Source organism: Cygnus atratus, chromosome 1 (genome assembly GCF_013377495.2).
Source record: "Cygnus atratus isolate AKBS03 ecotype Queensland, Australia chromosome 1, CAtr_DNAZoo_HiC_assembly, whole genome shotgun sequence".
Lineage (NCBI taxonomy): Eukaryota > Metazoa > Chordata > Aves > Anseriformes > Anatidae > Cygnus > Cygnus atratus.
Genome location: NC_066362.1, coordinates 47,131,072 through 47,154,335, shown reverse-complemented (window position 1 = coordinate 47,154,335; position 23,264 = coordinate 47,131,072). Strand labels below are relative to the sequence as shown.

Here is a 23,264-nt window from a genome sequence, read left to right as displayed (position 1 = left end):
TGAAGGCAATCGTGGTGGAGGTAAGAGGGCAGCTGAAAGATGCACAGGAAAACACTGCACATCCATTTCCTGGGGTGGGGGGGGAAGATTTTGACCTAGATCGACACTTATTGACGCTTTCATGTGTTTCTGTGTTTGGCTACCCAACATTTTCTGTAGCTTTTGACAACAATAAAATAACTGTTAATAACGGAGAACTGTTTGATTATTACAGCCTGCACAGGATCTTCAGGAATGCAGGGAGGTGGCAGAAAGCAGTAATGCTGTGGTGCAGCAGGCAGTGGCAGCTTTAGCATCGGGTACCACCTATGTTAGAGCAGGGAAAGGACACAAACAACCCAGCAGTATAGAGGGTGGGGATGAGTTTTCAAAGTTTTCATGGGACACATCTTTTGGAACATAGATCCTGTTGCCCCATGTTTTAGCTGGTCTTCCCAGAGCTTTCCAGTAGACCCTTTTTTACAGTTGTATTGGATCTTAATATTTTTTAGCTGGAAATACAACATTGAAACACTTCTAGAGTTATTCCGACAGTGCAGCATTACCTCACAAGAATCTCACTGTAACTCTTCATTTCTTAATGCTCAGTGTTTCTAGAGTTGGGAAATTTTCCACCATATCATTTTAGGACAAAATATGTGTTAGCTTCAACAGTAGCCTAGCTTATATGCTGCTATCACTTAATTAGCAGCAGTATATGTGAGTGAGCACTAATCTGATGTTTTACTGGATGAAAGTGCAGAATGAGAGTAGCAAACAGAAAGACAAGCAACTGGTCAGGTGATGGGGGTCAGTGGGGTATGATTGGGTGTATTTGTCAAGGTAGCAGTTTCATGCTGAGCTCATTTTGGGTGAAGGCTATATTTGCAGTAGAATGTTAAGTTTACTCCCACTTCTGAATTTATCCTCAGGGTATGTCAAGACAAAATAATGGAGCGTGTGCTTTACGCTGGGTTTCTTTGTCTGATTTATCTGCCCTTGCAAAACCATATTGAATTTTGCCCCTCATTCATGTTGACAAAAGTGGCCATGGATACATCTGTTGAGGTTTGATAGAACTAATTTGACCCAAGGAGTGCGCACAATTTAGGCAACAACCTTGTAGCTGGCAAGCTGTGGTCATTTGCTCCTCTCAGAAGTTGGTTACAGATGGGTAGCACAGGCATACACTTAGCGCAGTGTTGGCTGTTAGAGCTCTGTTTTCAACCTCTTTTTAAAACCAAAATCTGAAATATCTTGAACATAATAGTCTGGAAGTATTTAGATCAATCAATTTGCTTCTGATTTCCAGAGAACATGCCCATGCCCATAATCTAGGAGAAGGCAGTAGGCGGTACTGGTGGCTGGCACCTCTGAAAATCAGATTTCTGCAGTACTGTGGCAGTTCATAGGATCACTCTCATGAAACCATCATTCACTTTGACGTTTAGTCTTGGCATGAAGTAAAGTGGCAACAGTGTAATAAAGAATACAAATATGAGAATAGGAAGTAAGCAGAATTTACTTCAGACTGCTACAACAGAAAGATGATTGAAGGAAATCTCTCAGATGTGACAAGATACTAGAAGGAAAAAATTGCAGAACACAACTTTTGAGCTGCTAAAATGTCTGCATATTCACCTTTTTCAGTTTCAGGCTCAGAACTGAGCTCAAAGTATTGTTGTCGTGTATTATTTTAGTGCACTAATTCTCAAAGTGCGCAGTTGGACTAAGTGCTGTGCAGCAAGTCCAATACAGCAACCAAAAGCCACGTTGATTGCAAATTGACTTCGCACAATTTTCTGAGCAACCTTTTTGTTCCTCACAGTGGAATTTGGAAAGACTCTGTATGAAACTGTAAGAATTTTAGTTGCAGATTTAGAGCTCTAGGTTTTGCAATAAAATGTTTGTCCTCTAGAAGTCAGTTTTTTCTACTTAACATTTTTCAAAGGTGGCCTAACTGAGAAGGCACAAAGGGATTCAGAGAGGACACTGCAGCGGCTGTTCCAGGCAGTTGGGATGATGAATTCCTCTTCACAAAGTGCTAAAAAGCTCCTGCTCAGCATGGGAAAATCCACTTCTTTATATGACTCCAACCCCTCTGATTATAAAGTTGATTGGGATCAGTGGGGACAGAGAGCCTGCTGGTGAATGAACAGCACACCCAGACAAAATCCAAATACATGGTTAGTGACTGATCAGACATTGCTTGAAAATAAGGGACAATATATTGTAGCGCTTGTCCTCTGAGATCTCTCTGATCTCTTCAAATCAAAGGAACAGGCTGGCTCTTTACTTGAGCCTCCCTTTCTTCGCTTGTCCCTTAACCTATTTTTTTTTTTAGCCTTGTACTGATTTCAGCTCCTTGCCCACCACCACCTGCATCACAGACACACACCTGTGTCATCTTCTTTGTCTCCACTCGTGCAGCACCTCCTGGAGGAGTGGCTGTACAGTCTCTTCACCTGGGTGTGGTGATTGCTCACTGTTCTTACAGCTGCGCTCTCCTCCATCTGATGATTTTACTTAGGTGTGGCAAAGGATTTTGGCGATTTTTCCAGGAGTTCTGCAGCCCAATGGATGCCAGGGCTCCTGGGTGGAAAGGAGGATAAGCTCTTCCTTTCCCATATATTGTGATCTGGGCTCGAACCCCAACCCAAAAACGTGGCTGGTGCTATTTAAGAGGAAGGAGCAACTCCTTTATCAGAAAACAGTGGGAGCCTCTTACTTTCTGCATGGGTATGGCATGTTGTGTCCCACTGGTTCACAGGCAGTTCGGAAAGGAGGATTGTTAGGAGAGTGCAGAAGGACAGGGGAGCCTGCTGCAGGTTTCCAAGTGTGAGAAATAGTGGCATAAGACAGCAAGTTATGGATCCTGTTAGGCTGTCAGGGAGTGCTCAGCAGCGGATTCAGTCTTGCTGAATCAAATCCTCTGCATTTGATTCAGTTTATGCTGCATAGCACAGAGAGGGAGGAAGTTGAGGAAGGGAAGAAAGTCTCTTTGTCATTTTTCTTTCCTTTCTGCAAAACAAAAGGGGAAGGGATGGTGAAGTGAAAGAGCCTGTCTTGAACTTTTGCACTCCGCCGGGCTGTTCACTGATCTGTGGGACAACCCAAGAGCAGTCTAGACTCTGAGGTAGCCTTAAGGAGCCTTCAGAGATCCTTGTCACCTCCCACGCTGCTGGCAGCGATGGATGTGTTGGCAGCCAGATGTGCTGGGGCAAATGGGATGGATGTTGTGGTGCAGTCGGGAGTGGCTGCAGGGAAGGAAAGTGGCAGAACTGTTGGACAGCACCACGTTTGGGTTGTGGCCTTGTGTCTACAGGGACTTTCCTAGCTATAACTCAGATGATCTGGCAGCACGTGAGTTTGAGGCAAAAGCAGTGATTTTTTAGTGGTGATGGTGGCCTGTGGGATGGGCCTTTCTTTTTTGGGCTGCCCCCTGCTGCTGCATGCAGCTGACACTAAGCTACGGCTTCATGGTTTTTCTTTGAAATTATTCACTGTGGAGAAATAAAAACTGATCAGTGGATAAATGGAGGTTTATAAGCTCTGCCATTTTGCTTGGGGGGAACACTGGCTTGTTAAAATTCATCATCTGATTCATCTCGAGTTAAAAGCAAATTAATTCCAGTGCTGGAGAAAAATAACACAATTAGGACAAGTTCCTCAGCTTGGCTTTGAAAGCAAGCATGATGTGCTGTTGAGGCTGATGGCTGGATTTATGTTAAATTCACGTATAAAGCACCCCAGGAAAGGTATAGTGTGGCATGTCTCAATTGCAATTTGCTGCTGCGTTTCTGGTCACTCGAGGTTTGTAGATCATCTGGAGACTTTCCATTTCCCTCTTCATTTGTTACCCAAGTTCCCCTCCTCCCTTTTTATTTAATGTATTTCCTCTGTCGCCTTAACAGAGCGGTGGCACAGATGACAAATAGCACTAAGGAAAGGAAGGCTTCCTGCGCCATCTCTACCTACAGCTTGAGCAGCATGTCCATCATATCACACACTTGGGCCAGGCACAATTCTCTTGTAACGCTTTCAGGCGAGGAAACCCTTCACATATATGCCCATGCAGAGCTCTTTTTCTTGGTGTGTGAAACCAAAATACCTTTTAAAGTTGTATTAGTACCTTTCTTATGGGTAAAGTTGCCCAGGTGCTCTGTTTTTCTGATAACCAAATGGCAGATACCTTTTGAAGTCTCTAGAGGTTTCAGGACAGGTAAAGGTCCCCATGAATATTTCAAGATGACATCACAAGAGAGAAGCTAGTGAGTTCTCCACGTGAGGTGTGTGGTTTTTGGTTTTCCTTTGTTTTTGCTTTTTGAGGGAAGTCAAGTCTTCAAAAATTAGGAAAGTTAAGAAATAACAAAGTCATGGTTCCCTGCATAACTTCAACGTCTGCATGAGCTATGCTGCGTCTTTAATTACACAATCATATATCGCTTTGACAAGCACAACAATTCAATATTTTTGCATCCTCTCTGAACAGGCTGTGGCCCTAGGCTTTATTCAATGACTGCTATTCAATCTGTCTCCTAAAGACAGAATAAATCATTTTAACTTCGGTTAATGGCTACCCTCTTACTTAGATGGGCTGGCAGCATGATGTATAGTACATAAATAATAAGGCTTCTTGTTTGTGCTCGGTGCAGCAGAAGGGACAGAGCTTCTCAGGTGCTCACAGGCTTCTGTGGTGCCCGTGGCCTTCCCTCCCTCCCTGTCACAAGAGGTCAGACCCCATAGCCGGCTTACTAATTCCAATTATTAATGCCCAAGTGTGGGTGGCAGTGTAGAAGAATTGTCTCAGGAAGAGGGTCTCTTGCTTGGCCTGCTTGCAAAACTTCAGGATATAAAGAGGTAGCAGAAATTATTATTTTACTTCTGTGAAGGTCTTCTCTTGAGTTAGCTCAGGGAAAAACAGAAGGTTGCAGTGATACAAGCAGTATGATGGCGCTAGCGTGCCAGCTATATGTTTTGCAGTGGTACAGGTAAGAGGTATTCTAAGGGAATACTTTGAAGGAACTTTAGAAAATAGCTTTATGGAGATCTGAAAGGAGCTTCTTTCGAGAGCGATGGGTGGAAGTCAAGAAAGTGCTTGTGTGAAGTGACATCAAAGTGGTTCGTGGGTGCTGTCCTCAGGGAAGGAAGGGAGTAAAGAGTTTGATACGGAGTAGGAGGTGACGGGTAGAGGAAGAAACCAAAGAAACCCCCCAAAAGGAATGACAACTAGTTCGTGTTTGATGTGAGGGGAAAGGGAAGCCTAGTGAACTGCGGAGAGAGCAGAGAGCCCGCCCAAAGCTTCGAGCCAGGAGAGTGGTCTTTGCCTTCCAGGTGGGGTGAGGACAGACTGACACCCAGCTTGTGAGAGCCCTGCACTCCCAAAGGTCAGTGCAGGTGCACGGTCAGGTATCACCTGTGCCTCTGTCAAAAATCACAAAAAACAGTATCTGGCTTATGCACACACAGTATAATAAGTGTAAGGGCACAAAGTATGGTAAGAGCCTGCCTGCCTGCACACGCTGACATGGACATATGCCCCATTTTTTGGAGTGTTGCAGCCACAGCTACCTCCTGCCAGCTTACATACTTCAGGCATGGGAGTGTGAATATTTCCTAGCTTCCTGCCTTGTTTTTGTGCTGTTCATGGTAATTTTACCATTCAGAAAGAGGAGGCAATTATTCGACCCACGAGTTCTGGTAGAATCTTAATCACGTGGAAGACAGAGGGAAGACTTCACAGCCTAAGTATCCCCATGATGTTGCATCCCTGGGTACTCTCAGAGCCAGGGAACTTGCGACACATCCAAATGGGAGTTAGGTGCAGCAGCTCTGGCCTTTCTTCTTTCCCAAGCAGAGTCCTTTTAGCACCTAGGGACAAGTTCATCCCGTTCTGACATAGATTTTGAGATCGCAGGCACCCTGATTATAGGTCAGTTCCTGGGAGGAGGAGAAAGTGTCCCAATCTGTCTTCCTGCCCTGGGACCCCTCGTCAGTCTGAAGTTCAACTGGGAACTGGGTCCCTGTTACAGCTCATGCTCCAAGTAGCTCCTGCAGCCAGCAAACTTGTGAGCTAACAGGTTTGAGTGAAGCCACTAAAATCCTTGCATTGCACTGGTAGTATAGTTACGCCTTAACTCTAAGTGACTGGAACAAGGAGTAGGAGAGCTGATGAAAATAAAAACACAATAATATGATAGAGGAACTGGAGCCTGGATTGCACTGATACACAGAAAAATGGGGAAAAAGAAAAACAAAAAAAAGGAAATCCAGAGGTCACGTTCTGTTGAGATGGACAAACAGCTCACGTGTATATTGGCAGGACTTCCAAAGGTAGTGCATGCACATAGTCATCACAAACCCCCTCGGCCACATCATAGCCTGGTTGGAGATGCAGGGGGAGCCTAGTCACTGAGCCTTCGGCATCCTGCTCAGGAGGAGGGTGGCGGGAGGTCCCTGTCCCCCCAGCTGGTGTCAGAGCCACCTGCCCTGAGCTGGTTTTTGAGGCCTTCGTAAGCAGAGCGCCCCAAGTGCTGTGGTGTGAACGTGCCTCAGCTCCCTGGCATGCTGGTGGGCTGGAGCCGGGCAGCGGTGTGCCCAGCCGGCATTGTCAGCCTTCAGAGCGCGGCGCGATGGAGGACGGCCACCTTTGCTGTATTCACCATTTCACAGGCTGGGACAGAGGAGGGGAAGCATAAAGGGAGCAAGGGATTAAACCTGTCAAGAAGCCCACAGGAGAGGGGCATTCCCAGCCCCTGCCCTCTTCCAGAGTCAGAGGGTGCTATTAAGAGGTTTTTAAGCCACCAGTTCTCCTCCCCAGCAGCTGCACTGGCCTGGCAGTCGCCGTCCCCAGCAGCAGTCCTGGAGCATCCCACAGCCCTGGCCAGCAGCCCTGGCACTCGCTGCCAGCCTGCTCGTGGGTGATGTCCCTAGAAAATCCAGACAACAGCAAAAAAGGGCTAAAGGAGCACATACGCCTATTGTCCTGCTACAAAGTGGTCTAGTCTCCCTGCAAAAGCAGTCCTTAATGTAAGGAAACCTCCATTGCCTTTTTAACCCAAGGGTGGAAAAATCCCATTGTCATGATGCCCGTCACTGTCCTCCCTGGTTTGAACCATCTTCTGCAGCTCAGAGTGATTCTGACAGATCACAAAGGTGATGGTAAAAATAAGCTGCTTTTTACCTTCAGTTATTTGTCAAAAAAAATTCAAAATGACAGCAGCGTTTCAGAGGCAGCTAATTAATTTGCATCCTTATTTTCTCTTACATGCTGTTGGAGATTTCCTCAGGCTCCACATTTAAGAGAAGCCTGCGAAGTGCTCGAGGGGTTTGCACTTGAATCCCTTTCATCTGCAGCCATCATTAAGTGGGATCGCTGCAGGTGTATGGAGACAGAGGAGCCGCACCAAGAGACCTTCTGAAAATATAACTATATTTAATAACAATAGAGGAAGTATAAACTCACCAGCCCATTCCATTGCTTTTTATAGCAATGCTCCCTTGTTTGAAGCCTGCACCAGTTCCCTTATTTCAAGTTGCACCCTTCGATACATTTAATCCTGTCCTTCTGGGAGTCAACATTTTCCAAGTAGAATCTCAGTAGCCAGTGCTGGATGGAACAATAACTCCAAAGGATGGGATTATTTTAAGTTAAAGTGTATATATTAAAAGAAGAAAAAATCTGGTTAGGATGTTTCTTCTCAGATGTGAATAGTTTGAAGGTTTTGTGTTTATAAAGAAAAATATAAAATTGAGTTCATAAATGAAACTGCACAGAAAAAGTGTGTCCATCTAATGTTTCACCTAATTAGCACCCCCCCCAAAAAAAAAAAAAAATCTAGGCCAAGACCAAAGCCATGGGAATTAAAGCTTGTGCAAAATTAGATTCTGTGGGCTAAATACATGTCCTGAAATTTTGGAGTGCAAAAACAGGCATGGGGGGATCACCTGGGTGGGCAGATGTGAGTACAGCTTGGCTTGGAAGAGGACAGTTCTGTGTCTTTATCCTGAGCTCGCCAAATTCACTTCTCCTCCCTGCTGCGGATTCCACTTGTAAGCTTGGGGAACAGCTTTCGCTGTGCTGCAGCTCCTGGCCTGTGGAGCAAAGCTACATCCCAGGGCTCGCTGGGGGATTCATTTTGTATTCAAGAAGTTGCCTGAATGAAGTGCCAGCATGCTCAGACAGAAAAATTACGGGGTGGAGTAGCTCAGTTGAAAGACAGAAGACGATCTGATACAGACGTACAGACTCCTCTTCCCCATAATCAGCCTTGATTTTGTGACAAAAAAAAAAGAAAAAAAAAAAAAGATGTACCTCAGGCTCTGTGAGCACCCAGCACTAGAACTTGTCCATATATAAATAGGGAGGATGTATTCCTTTTCCTTTTCCGTTTTCCCTTTCCCTTTCCCTTTCTCTTTCTCTTTCCCTTTCCCTTTCCCTTTCCCTTTCCCTCCCCCTTCCCCTTCCCCTTCCCGTTTGGGTTTCCCTTTTGCTGCTCCCTTTCCCTTTTCCATTTTCTCCTTTTTCAATCAATACATATTTTCTCTACTGGTCTCAGAATCTGTGGCTGAAAGTAAAAACATTAGATTATTAGGAATTATGTAAATATTTACATTCCCTTACGTACAGGAATGCAGGTGTCTGTTTGCAGAGTACTAGGTGGAGGTGCAGCAGGCACGTGCCCCACGACAGGGTCACTTCTTGGAATGGGTTTTTAAGAGGACGCTCCTGGAGAAGCTCTCCAGCAGGAGCTTCAAGAATAGAGAATCACAGTTGCTCCTGAAATCTCAGGAAATAGCACTCCTTGTTTTTCTGTAGTTTCAATAGTCAGTCTAGACTGATGGAGACCTGGAGCTAGTACAGGGGATACGTCAGGACACAAGCGATTGCATTTGTCACGGACGTAGATCAGGACTGCTGAAAGAAATGCAGTCACCATTGGTGCACGTCAGTCCTTCTGCGCGCGGGCAGGAAGGGAGGGTCAGTGACCAGAGCAGGCAGGCTGCGCCTGTTTTGTCCTTTGCAGACGTTTCAGGAGAGAGTTTCATACTCCAGAGCAATGGGTCTGGGTTTTGGGAAGCACAAATGAAGGCGTTTGCCTCCGTTGTGAAATCAAATGGCGGAGTGGCCTCAGCCAGCAAGGTGGCAAAACTGTTCTTACTGTAAATAAATTGTTCCCAAGGTTCCCAGAGGAAGCGGGAGGAAGCCAGGCCCCAGCAGCTCTTTGTCACCTGGCGGTGGTGCCTTGTTTGTGGCCTCCCCGGCTGAGCAGAGGCATGGGGACAGGCTGAGGGCGAGAAGCGGTGGAGGGCGCGCTGAGGGGCCCTGATCAGCCTGAGGCGGCTGCAGTGCTCCCCTACCCTTGTGAGATCCTTCATGTTTGCTGCCCCCAAGATACTGATCTTTCTAGCGTCTGCTTTTGTACTTGCAGAACATCATCAAGAAGGTGATCGGACAAAAGTTCGTGTACAAGTTTGTCTCGTTCCCTGAGATTTTAAAGATGGATCCACACGCTGTGGAAATCAGCAGGGAGAGCCTTTTGCTGCAGGACAGCGACTGTAAGATGGCCGCCGAGAGCAGGGACGTGCACAAGCACAGCTTGTCGGCACTGAAAAGCACAAGCCGCAACGAGTACATCCACTCTGGCCTCTACTCCTCGTTCACCATCAACTCTCTGCAGAACCAGCCAGACACTTACAAGCCAATCAAAACAGAAAAACTGGAGGAGAAGTCAGAAGGAAACACACCGGTCGAAGAAGTTCGGACTGTCATAAGATTTGTGACAAACAAAACAGACAAACAAGTTATGAGGCCCATGGTGTCGTTGCCTTCCACCTCCGAAACAGCAGCTGCCTCTGCTTTTCTCAACTCGCCCGTATCAGCCAAAATCTCTTCCTTAATGCTACCAAACAGTGCCAGCATTTCATCTCCGTCGTCATCTTCCTCCAGGTCGCCGTCTCTGTCTCCCACCTCGCCCCTCCCTGCGGAGCACAGGAACCTCTTCCTTGAGTCCGCTTGCCACGACTCAGATTCCCTTGAGCCGCTGAACCTCTCCTCAGGCTCCAAGGCAAAATCGCCATCTCTTCCCCCAAAGGCTAAGAAACCCAAAGGCTTGGAAATCTCAGCCCCACCTATGGTCCTATCCAGCACCGATATCGGTTCCATTGCCCTCAACAGCCCCGCGCTTCCTTCGGGATCCCTGACTCCAGCTTTCTTCACTGCACAGGTAAGACCTTCCAGCCTCGGGAGCTCTTGCCTTAGCCAGCTCTCCCTCAGTTTGGCCAAGGCCTGTAGCGGTAGGAGCTTGTTGTCATCTGGCAGCACGTGGGGAAGAGGAAGACACAGCTCAGGTCTGAATTAAGTATGGAGAGCGGGTTCCTCACAGCACTGCGCTCCCAGGGTGAGCATCAGCATGGAGCGCAGCACCACAGGGTGCCTGGGGGATACTGAGACGGGCAGCTGCTAACACGAGCAAATCACTTACCAAGGGAAATCAGCCTCCAGGTCTGCAAAACAAGCAGAAAAAAAGCCAGGAAGAAAAACAGAACACAGGGGTTTTGTAGCTCAGAAACTGAGTGTGCGTGCTGTGGGGTGCCTGGTTAGATTTCTCTACTGGATGTTGTATCCATTCAAAAAGTGTGGCATTTTCATTAGGTTTCAAATAGGGAGTAAATTAATTGGTTTCTAAGACAGGCTCTTAAGCCAGTTTTGATTTCCAAAGTTTTACAGGTCCACAGAGTACTTGCCAGAGCTGCCGTTCAGTACAGACCTACTGAATACCTGGTAGGTTATTCTGTTCTTATAAAATAGCTGTCCATTGCTCATTTATTTGTGGTAATGTCAATGAGATCTCATTTGCAAGCTAAGTCTGTGGAAGAAATCTACTAATTTAGAAGGCAAGAGGAAAATCACATAACAGAGAGTGATCTGGCGTGTTCACCTCTTCGCTGTTCTGAGTGGTGTCGTGTGGCCTCATGGCCGTGTCCTGGGAGCTGCCCGGGGCACCCGGTGTGCCCGCACTGCGCGATGCCCTCCCCGCAGGAGGCAGAGCAGCGACCAGCGCGCTCGGTCAGCACAGCTCCTCCAACCCGAGCTGGTCGTGGGGCAGCTCAGGCACACCCGCAGGCCACCGAGATAGGGGCTGTGCTGCGAAGGAAAAGGGATCTGTGGGCCGCTGCCTGTCATTTCTGTGCACCGCCAAGCCTCCCAGTGCTACTGTGCACAGCAGGAAGAACAGGAGTGTGGCAAACCAAAACAGAGGGGCATTGACAGGCTCGTATGGCCTCGATCTGTGGCGTAACCACAGTAAGTAGTTTGCTTGCGGGGAGCAAATTTCGCAAATCCTATCAGATGCCGACTAGACACAATGACAGCATGTTATTACAAGCTTGCTTTAATTTGTTGCTACCCCAGAACTCAGTACGATGAGTGATTTCTGTCCTCATTTTGTGATTATTTCTTTGAACACTTCATTTTCTCATTCATCTCTAAACCAGAGTACTTACTACCCCTGAAAGTCATAAGGAATTATGCTGCCGTTGCCCTCCTTCAAAGGGCTTCAGAGAGTTTCTCATTTATCTCATTTTGCTGGTCAGGAGCAAAGCCCTCAGGTGCAGGGAGCTCCATGAAAGAGCACCTGATTTGCAAAACCAATTCAGAATAGAGAAACGAGATCTCAGGACACTCAGCACAATGCTTTAGTGCGAAATGTCAGCTTTTCTGTTGGTTAGCTTTCGATGAGAGCCATTTAGATTTTGTCCCATACTTGCTTTTTTAAAAAATCACTTACACTTGTTGTTTTCATTGGCTCTCCCTTGGCTGACGTGGATGCATGGTTTTGACCAGCTCTTTTCTGTAGGCCTCTCCTTTAGCATTTGCAACATGCACAGACAAAGCAGCGTGCCTGCAGCCAGCAGGCGCGTGGTCTGTGTAGCTTCCACAGATACTGACCGGCCCCCTGCCCGTACCCGGAGAGCTAGGAAGCAATGTGCAAGTGACAGCAGTTCAGAGAATCACAGAATCATTCAGGCTGGAAAAGACCTCTAAGATCATCCAGTCCCACCTTTAACCTAGCACTGAAGTCCACCGCTAAACCATGCTACTAAGCTCTACAGCTACACCTTTCTTGAAGACCTCCAGGGGTGGTGACTCAACCGCTCCCCTGGGCAGCCTGTTCCAACGCCGCACAACTCTTTCAGTAAAGAAATTTCTCCTGAATTTCTAATTTCAGCTAGTTTCTCCTAGCTGTCTTTATCTGGCAGCTGGGAGGGACAAGGAGGGCTGTGCTCACGTGCGGGCTCTTGCAGAGAAGTCCGGAGCTGGGAGCATCGCTGCTGAGCTTGGCCCTCTCTCTGCGCTGAGTTACCTCCATTCAAACTGTTCCTAAGCTAGCTTATAAAGAGGGTTTGAGCAGGAACATCCCACTGGTTTTCACTTCCAGCACCAGAGGTATAGCTACATGAGGGCAGAAAAGGAGGGAGACACCAATTTCTACATGTAACTCGAGGCCAGCCGGTGCTGTGGTGTGGTTTACACTTGTTTCCTTGGGTGGCTGTGATGCTTGCCTGATGGTGATACTGAGAACACCCCTGGAAGGCACTGTGCTCTTTTCGCATGAAATATTAACAGATTCAGAGGCTCGCTTTGGCTGGCTCTTGGCTCTGGCACAACTTGCAAATACGAGTGCTCTGACAATCAGAAGTTTCCCAGCACAAGCAGACCTGTGCTTTACCAGCAGTACCACGTTTTTATTGCTGCTTTGGCCACAGCTGTGGTTTCTGCCACGTGGTGCTGTATTCACGTTCCACCTGCTTCAGCACGAGGGAGATGGCAGCGCCCTTCCCCTTCGCATCTCTCCCTCTGCTTCTTTCGTGACGCCTCAGAGAAATCGGCCACTTACAGAGCAGCCAGGCTCTCAGATACCTCGGGACAGAAGCACTGGGAGGCCCTTGGGGCTTGCTGTTCCTTGCCTCTCCCTTTCTTCTCCCCTGGCGCTGTTACACTAATTGTCTGACCCTGTTCTGAACCCCGCTGCGAGCACGTCGGAGCAGGACCATGTATTGCTGGGCCTTTGCACAGAGCCTCAAACAGCACAGCGGATCCCTGGGATGCTGCTTTGCAAGTAAAACGCCCGTTGTGGTCTGGAGCAGAGCTGACCTGTGCTGCCTGCCGCTCTGCTGCTGCTCTCCGCAGGGCCCCAGCAGCAGCAGCCGGTGGCCTGGGTGGTTAAGTGAGACCCCAGCTGCATTGGCCACAGGTGGGAGGCAGAGCTGGCATTTCTGGCGAGGCAGGCAGCTGGCAGGCACCAGAGTGCACGACCTGCTGGCCACTCCTTGTCTACTGTCTTCTCTCTACCTATTTTAAAGGCTGCCCCAGTACACGCACCTACTTGCGAAGTGTGAGCTCGAATTCCATTAAACGCCTTGCTGAATGGGACCGAGTTTGGTAATTGGCATTGAGATTACTGGAGAGATTAATTCATTATGCCAAATACTTTGTTCAAAACTGTCACATCGCTTTCATGTTCTTCTTTGTAAAGATAAAAGTTACTCTGGGTACGGAATAATTCATGTGACTTTGAACAGAGATTTGCATGTCCTTTAACTCCAGCTCCCCTCCAGTTGTGCTTTGGAAGTGCTGAGAGTACCCACAGCTCTCCGTGTGCACCATGACATTGGAAAGCACCATCTCAGAGTTGGGAAAACCCTTGGGTTCGTAGTTGTTGGGTTCTTAGTTGTTGTCAGCTCTTGTGAATGCTGCAGGCATGCGTCACGGGGTGGTTTTTTTTTTGTCTTGCAGACCCCAAATGGATTATTGCTGACCCCAAGTCCGCTGCTGTCTAGCATTCATTTCTGGAGCAGCCTCAGTCCCGTTGCTCCTCTGAGTCCTGCCAGGCTGCAGGGACCAAACACTCTGTTCCAGGTAGGTCTTTCTAATGCACGGGGTTCGTGTGTGAAAGTACACGTGGAAGAGACGTCAGGGGAACATCTCACATCTCACATTGGTCTGGAGCTTTTCAAATGGTTTGAGAAAATACAGGAGTTAGTGGGCATATTTAAGAGAGGCCCGTTTGCTTGCACTCTCTTGGCAGCACAGCCAGACCCTCCTGGGCAGTGTCGGTAGTGCAGCAGAAACATACTTTTTGGATGAAGGAAACAGAAATAAATGCAGGACCTTAGGATGAGTGTGTAACTGAGCCCCCAGGGCTTCAGGGAGAGAGCACAGTTTGGGCAGGGACTGGCCAGGAGAGCAGTGGAGTGAGGACTCTGGAAAAAACAAGATCAGTTTGGGCCTCACACAGCGAGGTGTGCATAGGTTCAGCCTTCTGTCTTCTCTCTCAGGAAGAGATACTTCTCTCTTAGGAAGACGAAACATCGTTGTATTTAAAGGAAGGGCACTCTGAACCTGAAGGCTCCGTTTCCAGTTCTGCAAAGTATCCAGGTGTCCGCAGACTGGTTACTTCAGCTCTCTGAAGTAACTTTTCTATATGTAACAGGAGAAAAGCGGGGTTGTCCTCTCTTGTGGATACTGGGAGTGTAAAAATCTGAGTTTTCTAGAGATGCAATAAATAGCAAAGGTATTAAATAAACAGTGATGGCTGCAGAGCTCAGGGGCAGGATTTGTTCGAGGCTGAGGAAGGGGACCATGGGGATGGTGTTAGCAGCTCCAGCTGCCACAATTCAGTCACAGGAGAAGTTATGCTGATCAGCTAATTGGCAGGAAGCACAAGAAGCTGGTGGCAGGCCATGTGGCTGCAGAACACAAGGAAACCCTTGGAATGAAGTCCCCGAATGCTGTGGCTGGCCAGCACCAACACAGGAGGGGGCTGCTGCGGAGCCGAGACCTGCTTTTCGCCTCTGAACCTTGCTGGAGCCTCTGGGGCTGGGCTTGAGCTCAAGAGCACTGCTCAGGTGGGGTGAAACATCCTTCTGCCTCCAGCGGGAGCCCTGCAGCTGCTTTTGTTTTCAGCTGAGCCGAAAGAGCATTTGTTCGGCGTTAGAGGAGCCAAAATCCTGCAAGCAGCTGGAGGCCGGCGCAGCTCTGCAGCTGCCTGCCCGCCTTCGCACCCGGGCCTGCTGACTGACACGGGGGTGAGGGCAGGCTCCGGTACGCCATCTTCTTTCAGGTGCCTGCTGCTTTTCACAGCAGCACCGTGCCTGGCACTGGCTGCAGCTCCTCGGCGTTGGTATTTTTGTAGTCTGAGGACCAGGATGGGATCCATCCACGTCGACAGTCTGACTAAGCCCGGGGCCTACCTATGGGAGTGTGGTCCCTGCCTTAACGGGCCAGGAGGAGCTGTTTTGTCACTGCTGGGCACAACTACATGAATGCTCCCTCACCGAGCCCGTGGATGCTTAGTAACTGCTAAAAATTCTCCTTCAGTGCTTACAAGGTGAAAGCAACTCCCAAACGCGACCACCCGTGCCCCCTTCCAGCGCCTGTGGAACGTCCCTGAATGCTGCAGCCTCCTCCACACAACTCACCTTGAAGCCCTGACCTGCCTGGAGAGCCTCCCCTTTGAAGCCATACTGTTGTGTAATGAAATGTAATCGGATGTTTCATCATGAGCTGGAAATTACTACATAACTGGAACAGTGAGAGACCTGCGCAGAGTTGATTAATTCAAGAAAATGCAGCTGAACTTAAGAACTAGCAAGTGAGCCTGAATTAAGCACTGCCGCAAGAAGCTGTTTTATTTGTTTCTACTGTAGTGAGGGGTCAGCCATGTCCCAGGCCCCTGGGACGGAAGCAGCAGGAAGAAGAGGAGGGCAGCTGGGCCGGGGTGGAGAGCAGGGGAAGGATGTGACCGAAACATCACCATGGCTGGCATCTCAGCGGTGCCAGCCAGCCCCTGGCCTCGACAGACACCTGAGATCACACAACCCTCTTTTTGCTAGCTTTATGAGGCACATCAAGCACAGTGTAATTTATGTGCCTCACTGGAGAAAGATAGACTAGGAAAGCAAGAGCTCATAATCAGGTTCTGTGCTGTGATGGACCTCAGTGGAAGCGATAGCAAGGTGTCCCCAGGCCTTGTTGGGCCAAAGCCAGTCCCAGCTGCTGCTCCGACGGCTGCTGCCCAGCGCTGGGTGATGGCTGTCCCTGAAGTCAGGAGCGCTGCTCCTCGGCCCTTCTCCTCTAAGGACCGTAGTGACCGGGAGAGAGGCCTCATGGAGTCGGCCCCGAGGCAGACAAGTGCCTGCTGGCAGCACAATCCCCGCCTCGCTCTGCAGCAAGCCTGCTGCATCTTCCTGCCTTGCCCTTCCCCAGCCCAGATGCTGAGAGCTCGTCAGCACACGCTGGTGCAGGCAGCTGCAGGCACTAGGACTGCATGGGTTAGTTAGTGAGCAAATGTTCTCTGCACAGCATGTCAGAAGTTGAACATTAGTACTAATGTGTAGTATATTCTTCCTCATCTGGTCTGGCATAGCTAGTGGACAGTTTCTTAGTGAATACAGACACAAACTATAACTGCTTGAGAGAAATTCTCCTCGTGGTTCGTGTTCACAATTGTGCTTTTTCTGTCCTAAAGGTACATCTTGACTTTCACTTTTGCAAAGAGCTTTCCTGCTTAGCTTTTATGAAGGGCAGGTGAAAAACATGGATTTTAATTAATGTTCTGTAGACTAAGAAACGTTTTTGGAAGCAGAATGGATGGCAAACATTTCTCTCTATTATTAACTTTCCCATCGTGATTACAGCTGTATTGTTATGTCAACTTTGATATGAAATATAGCCAATAATAGGCTCATACATCCCTGCACACTGAAAAGTTATCCAGGTTCCATCCTCTGCTTCACATTCCTGGTGTCTGATGCAGGCATTTGGTATCTATCGTATTGTACAGAAACCACAAGCCTTGAAAACATCTGGAGTCGGTTGCTAATGCTAAATACACGTGCTTTGGGGCTGAACGCTTTGAGATAAAGACTAATTTTTTTTTTTTATTTTACCTTTTGGCCTCTTGCAGTTTCCAACTCTGCTAAATGGTCACATACCAGTGCCACTCCCCAGTCTGGACGGAGCCTCTTCTCCAGTACTGCTTTCTCCAAACGCTCAGAAATCCTGATGATGCCTCATCACGTTAAGGACTTATTGGTGGATTTAACACTTCATTCCTATGGGCTAGTTTTTCCTGTGTCATGAGAAGGACATTGTGAAACCCTCTATTACTTTGGTTTGCACTTTTCATTACATGGATAATCTACTTTTATTATGTTAGCATTTTTAAACAGTGTTTATATATAAAAATATATATAAATCTGTTTTGCATTAAATGAATTATAATTTTTTTTTATATCATAGCTCTCAAGTGTTGAACACTTCTGTTGTTGATGAAGTACTTTTTGTAATGGATTGCAACAATGTATCTAATAAGGATGTGAAGCTTCTTTTTAATACCTTTTTCTGCATATTATGCATTGTGCTTGTGTAAACTATAACCGGCTGTGCCTTCTTTTGCATAATGTCATGTAAATGATTTATATATTTTCTAGTATTAAGATAAAAAGTTGAAAGACAAAACTAGTATTGAACAGCCCTATGGTAGTATTTCAGTATTTTCTCCACGGATAGGCTGTATGATGCAGTGTATTCATGTAACTTTGTATTAAGTGCTTTCAAATTGTATAAAAATAGCCTTATAATTTTTCTTTGCTGAAGTGAAAAACGTAATAAATGTTACAGTCAGGAGATGTATTTAGGAGTAACAAAGCCACATTTACGCCCAAATTCTTCTGTGGAGTTGCAACAGGGAGGAACTGGGCTTTGTGTATTCACGAAACATTTCCAGCATTTGAAAATACTTCTGTAGAAAAGAAGATCGTTGCTCGGAATTTATTTGGCATATACTTCTTACGAACTGTCGACATTACAGCTGGAAAGACTGCAGGTAATCTCTGTCCTCCCAGGGAATGAGGATCGTTCCCGATAGAGAATTTCCAGGTGCTTTGTTCAGTTGTGCCAAGTGCCTTCTACCATTTCCGTGGAAAGATTCTTCTAGCTACTAAAGCTGAGAAGGTCACATTCCCCTTCCCCGAAAGCTGGAAAAGTTACAGGACTGTAAATTAATGTCTGGTGCTTGTAAAGAGGCATACTGTACATGTGGGATGTTTATGTATAAACATCTGAATTCTGGATTAAAAAACAGCACTGTGTTACCATATACTTGCAACTTGAACCTACAAGGTATGTCCTCTACCTTGAGGTGATGGTTTAGTCATCTAAATGTCAGGTTAGGATGAGGCTAGACTCCCTGGCACCACAGATTCTAATCTTGGCAGGGCTGATGCAAATCGTCCGTTTTCTGAGGTGGCTAAATTGGGTCGAACGCCGTTTTACCATGTAGGTCTTTCAGATGAGACCTTCAAAAACCAAACCAAAATCAGGATCCTGTTTGCTACAGGTCATTAGAGCCTCTACTTTGTTTTCTGGCCAAGCAGCTGGTCAAAAGTCCATTCGTTTTGAAACCTATGCAGTGAGTTGTCTGCTGATTTTCTGCTTGGATGCATTTCAGTGATGATGTGTGTAGTTAATTGTAAAGTGCTTTTGGATCCTTCTACCTGAAAGGTGCTAAATAAACATTTTATTACTGCAGTTCTGATGTTGAAAAGCCATTTTTTGGGCAGAGGTCGTCTGACAAAAGGGAGCAGGAATTTTTCTCAGGCTCCTGGGTTGCACAACCGAAAATGACTCCTCAGTTTCACTTGGGACTAATTAACTGACTAAAAAACTGCCATATCTGCACGAAACACCAGCACTGATTAACAGAGCACTAAGATGCAGGACACAAGGAAAAACAATGAAACAAACGGGAAGTCATTCGCTTGATTCAGCATTTTAAGAGCTCCAAGAAGTACCATCCCATGGAGTCAAAACCAGAAGATGAACTTAGTGAAAATTTATGAGTGAAGGGAAATTTTACACCAAGAAAAGTCAGAATAGGTTGGAAGAAAAGGCAGCACATAACTAATGAGATTGACTAGTCTGGTGGAGGTTAAATCACGAGGGCTTGCAGGTCAAACATTTCCCTTTCAACAGATGAATCCTCCCAGCTACGTGGAATATTTTTTCAGTAACTAAGTTACACAGAAGCAATTATTCACACTCAAGAGCCAGCTCTCTTCTCATTTTTTAAAAAGCATAAATGCCTACTCCAGTAGTCTCGCCTTGCATATAACCAGTATAGCTAATGGGAGAACAAGGCATAAAGATGAAGTGCTTCTCACTGTGAATTAAAAAGACAAATACTCATGAAAATTTAATCTTTGAATTAATAAAAGGTATTGGATACCACACTGAAAAAAACCACAAACCAACAAACAGATTAAGATGAGAGGAAGAAGTGCATAACAGAGCAGAGATTCTTAAAACAAAAAACATCCAGATTTCCATAATTTTGTTTCTTCCAAGGTTTTATTGTTAGTAAGGCAGCATTTTTCTTTTCAGAAAGCTCAACACCCCTCTTCCACCTCCCCTCACTCCAACATGCACATCCCCACCCCCGAATGACTTTTCTTTTAAAAATAAAATAAAGAAAATAACAATTCTAGGACAAAAATCTGTTTCAAGAAATTACTGTAAAGGATCCAAAAGAACCCAATAAAAACTTAAGGGAAGGCAGTCAAAAACAAGAACATTAGTGCTGTCTTCTCATCTTTGAGAGAATAAAAACTAGCAATAGAACATGTTTTCTTCTGCTGGTTGACTTTTCAATTGAAAAAAAAAAAAGGTTGTCAAAATGAAATCTGCCTTGCAAATTGGTCAATTATGTGGAACAAAAATTCTTCCTACTGGGGACAAAATGAAATGATATTTAAACAAATAAAGGCCAGCCTCTCAAGTCTAACACCTAAAACACTGGCTCATTATGCTTTATGTTTCAAAGAAAATATTCCATTAGTAATTTTCCATTGAATTTTATTAACAAATACCTTTAACTGTAGAGAAAGAAAATCAAATAAATGTTTGTAAAATAAATACTGTGAAAGCGTCAGTATTTCTGTGGCAGTGGAGAGCTCCAAGACAACAGTCTTGGGGAACAACACTGGAGTTATTCCCTCTTGAATATTCTTGGTGATCATTGCAGTTTGATCATACTTGAATGATTTTTTTGGATAGGTTCACACTTTATTCATACTTCAGCAATATGCAAAGTTAAGTTTTCAGTGGTTTATAGGCTGGGCCCATGATCAGGCTATTTTTGGCTTACCTTTTTATATATATATATATATATATATATATATATTTTTTTTTTTTTCCGGAGAAGCAAGTATCCACCAGCAGGGCTACAGCTACTGTAGTTTTGTTTGTAGTTTTGCCAAGAGATGACACACAGCTTCTGCCCTGACTCAGCCTGCGCTTCTGTGGCACAGGTAGGTGCCTTCTGCTCTAAAGAAGGCTTCCAAGGCAGGGAAAACAGTGATGTGTGATAAAGTACAAAAAAGAAAGATTTGAAATGTGTCCATTACGTCAACAAAGAACAACTTGCTTTGTCTGAATAAAACCAGTTTCATCAGACAGACACTTGCCAATCTGGAAATTATGAACTGTCAACAAGACGAGTGATTAAAGGGGAGACACTCCTTTAAAACAGACTGTAGGATTTAACAGAACGAGTTTCTACATTAAGAAGCTGTGTAATCTTGTGCCTATAGGAAGCATCTTTAGAAGCCATCATGACCACCAGCCCCTTTTAGTTTAACTGTAGCAGCTCTTACCAATTAATACGAGTGCTCTGCCTGCACAGACGGAGCACAAACCTATTTCTCGAGGGCAAAGAGATTGACAGCAATAGTGAGGAGGAACACAAATTTACTTAAATGAAAAAAAGGAGAATGTACCTCAGGCAAGGACTCTGGAGCAACAGGTATCATGGCCTGCCTCGTGGGGTATTTGTAAAACAGCTTCTTACTGGAAAGGACTCTTGCTTTCTCACCCCCCCAAAAGATTTCCATCAGTTCATTTCATGTTTGCTCTGCTAGAAGCGCATATGGATAAATGCAACCTTAATTATTCCTAATCTAGCTCCAGGCCAGCTTTCTCCCTCTGCAAATTAAGGAAAAGGACATGGAAAAGTGAAAACAAAAAGTCTTTGAAAAAATGAGCTCATGGTGTGAAGAGGCGGAGCCAGCAGCACTGGCACTGCTCTGCAGGGCCTGGAGGGAGGTGTTCTGCAAGAGCATGTTGGAAAGGGGATGGGGAAGAGCATTCTCCCAGCTCTGCAATCCACAGTGATGGCATTTCTGTCAGCAAGAAGATCCCACTGCAACTAACAAAGAAACTTCATAGCTCTCGGAGGGATATATTTTTTTCAAGGTATGGCATGTGAGCTGAAATGACTCGTATTTCATTAAGAGGACCATAAAAGCAATCTGCTCAGGCAGGTCTGTTTCTTAAGTGATTTCGGAGGATGCAGCCAGGGCAATAAATCGAGCAGTTATTTACATCGGTAAGTATGTGCAGATGTGTGTTCACAGCTTAAGTTGGCTCAGAAATCACAAGACTTAAATGAGTTAAGGGATTTCAGAGAACGCAAAAATAATGGAACATTTTAATGTACACATTTTTCCACTGACATCAATCTTTTTCTCTCAGATAATGAGAGAAAGGCAGTACAGTCTAGTGAAAAACACACACAAAAGATTTTTTAAAAATCTAGAATGGCTAAATTCTAATCCCAGTTCTGCCAACAACAACTTCCACCATGGCCTAGCAGAGATCAAACTCTTGTTCAACTCAATTCCGTGGACAAAAGACTTTAGGGTACAAATTACCAAGCCCCAAAATCTGCCTGGCTTTTGTACTTTGCAAAATCACCATACCCGTACAGTCAGCTTACTTTACAGTGTGCCAATTAACTAAACATTTGTGCAGTGTTTCCATTGTGTTTCATACCCTATGCTTGTTTTCTTGTCAGTCTTTGAAATTGGCCTGACACGGATGTTGGTTAGATACAAGTACTGACCCATGTGTGGGCCAAACAGTAGTAGTCGATCTCTTAACAGGCCCGTCTCTGAAATGGGGGGCATGGACTGTAAAAACGAAGTGTAAATGTTCCTGCCAAAAGTTAGAAAATTTCATAAATACGCTGCATTTGTTTCAAAGCCAAACATTACTAAGGGGGAAAAAAAAAGCATTGAAATGTGCTAACAAGGTACAAGAATGATTAAACTCTGCTCTTTAGTGACCAGACAAACTGATCACGTCTGTGGCAACGCGGTGTTCAGCTAAGGTACGTTCCAATTTTTCTCAGTGTCACTACAGGCTACAGCCATGCATTTCCATACCCTAATTTGTTTGGATTTCTTTCAAGTCTGACCTTAATTCTGGGTATTTCCTGGGTTTATAATGCTTAGCTTGTGGATACTTACAACATACCTTTCATATATTTTGTCCTCAATAAATGAATGTACTCTTAACCTTAATTCCATCTTAACATTGCAAAACAGAAACAATGTGCTTTTATTAAATTGAAAAACTCATGTGAAAACACCAAGCAAGCAGCCCAAAGAATGCTACCTTGCAGTTTTCCAAATGATTTGCAGATACAAAGTATGTTCATTCTTTAATAATTGTTTATTTTAACCTTTATTGCCCAATTCAGGGATACACTCTGGCTACTTAATGCTGTGGTAAAGCTGCACAAAAATAACACAGCTGTGTTAAGATGCATGTTTCACTAGAGCATTGCTGAGCAGCTGGTTTGTCCCTTTCAATCTCCCACTCTTTCCTGGCCTGTAAATTCCCAACCCTCCACCCACCCTTTCTCCTCTTCAGCCTTCATCTGCATGTGCACACCACCTCATGACCACCTGCTTCTTTCCTGTCTTCGAATCCACTTTTTTTCCTACACACCCCTATACACACACCTTGGCCTTTCCACCTCTGGGTAGATGGGGTACAATGGGCATATCCTCTACAAATAACTATTTTAAATCAGCAACTACTTGCAGGCCATTTCTCATTAACTGATCACCCATCCTCAAGCAGAAGCTGTCATAACCAAATCTTGTCAATCATCCACATTTAGTGAGCATCTGCTTGATGTTCACCATGGCTGAGGGCTCCTCCCAGAACGGTCAGCACTCGCTACATTCTCGGTGACAGTGAAACCAAGCCTATACTGCCTGATGCTGTCAGACAGGGGACGGGAACACTGAATCGCACAAAAAGGATGTCAGAGAAATGCCCAGTGACTTCATACTCACTGACTACTGCCCCAAACAGGCATCTGCCACAGAATTGTCTCTGCTGATGCAGGAATTTCAATTATGGACCAAAAAAA

At 45.7% G+C, this 23,264-nt stretch overlaps 1 protein-coding gene across 4 annotated transcripts in view; it reads left to right on the top strand.

The window, feature by feature from the left end:
• Nucleotides 1-18,572, top strand: part of ELK3 (ETS transcription factor ELK3) — a 35,674-nt gene extending 17,102 nt beyond the window's left edge. For all 4 annotated transcript variants that reach the window (XM_050710374.1, XM_035551574.2, XM_035551573.2 and 1 more), the window contains 3 exons: nucleotides 9,411-10,205; nucleotides 13,778-13,900; nucleotides 16,950-18,572. In XM_050710374.1, coding sequence (XP_050566331.1) covers nucleotides 9,411-10,205; nucleotides 13,778-13,900; nucleotides 16,950-17,048 — 1,017 coding nt within the window. In that variant the 3' untranslated portion in view covers nucleotides 17,049-18,572. The remainder of the gene's footprint in view (nucleotides 1-9,410; nucleotides 10,206-13,777; nucleotides 13,901-16,949) is intronic.
• Nucleotides 18,573-23,264: the final 4,692 nt, after the last annotated feature.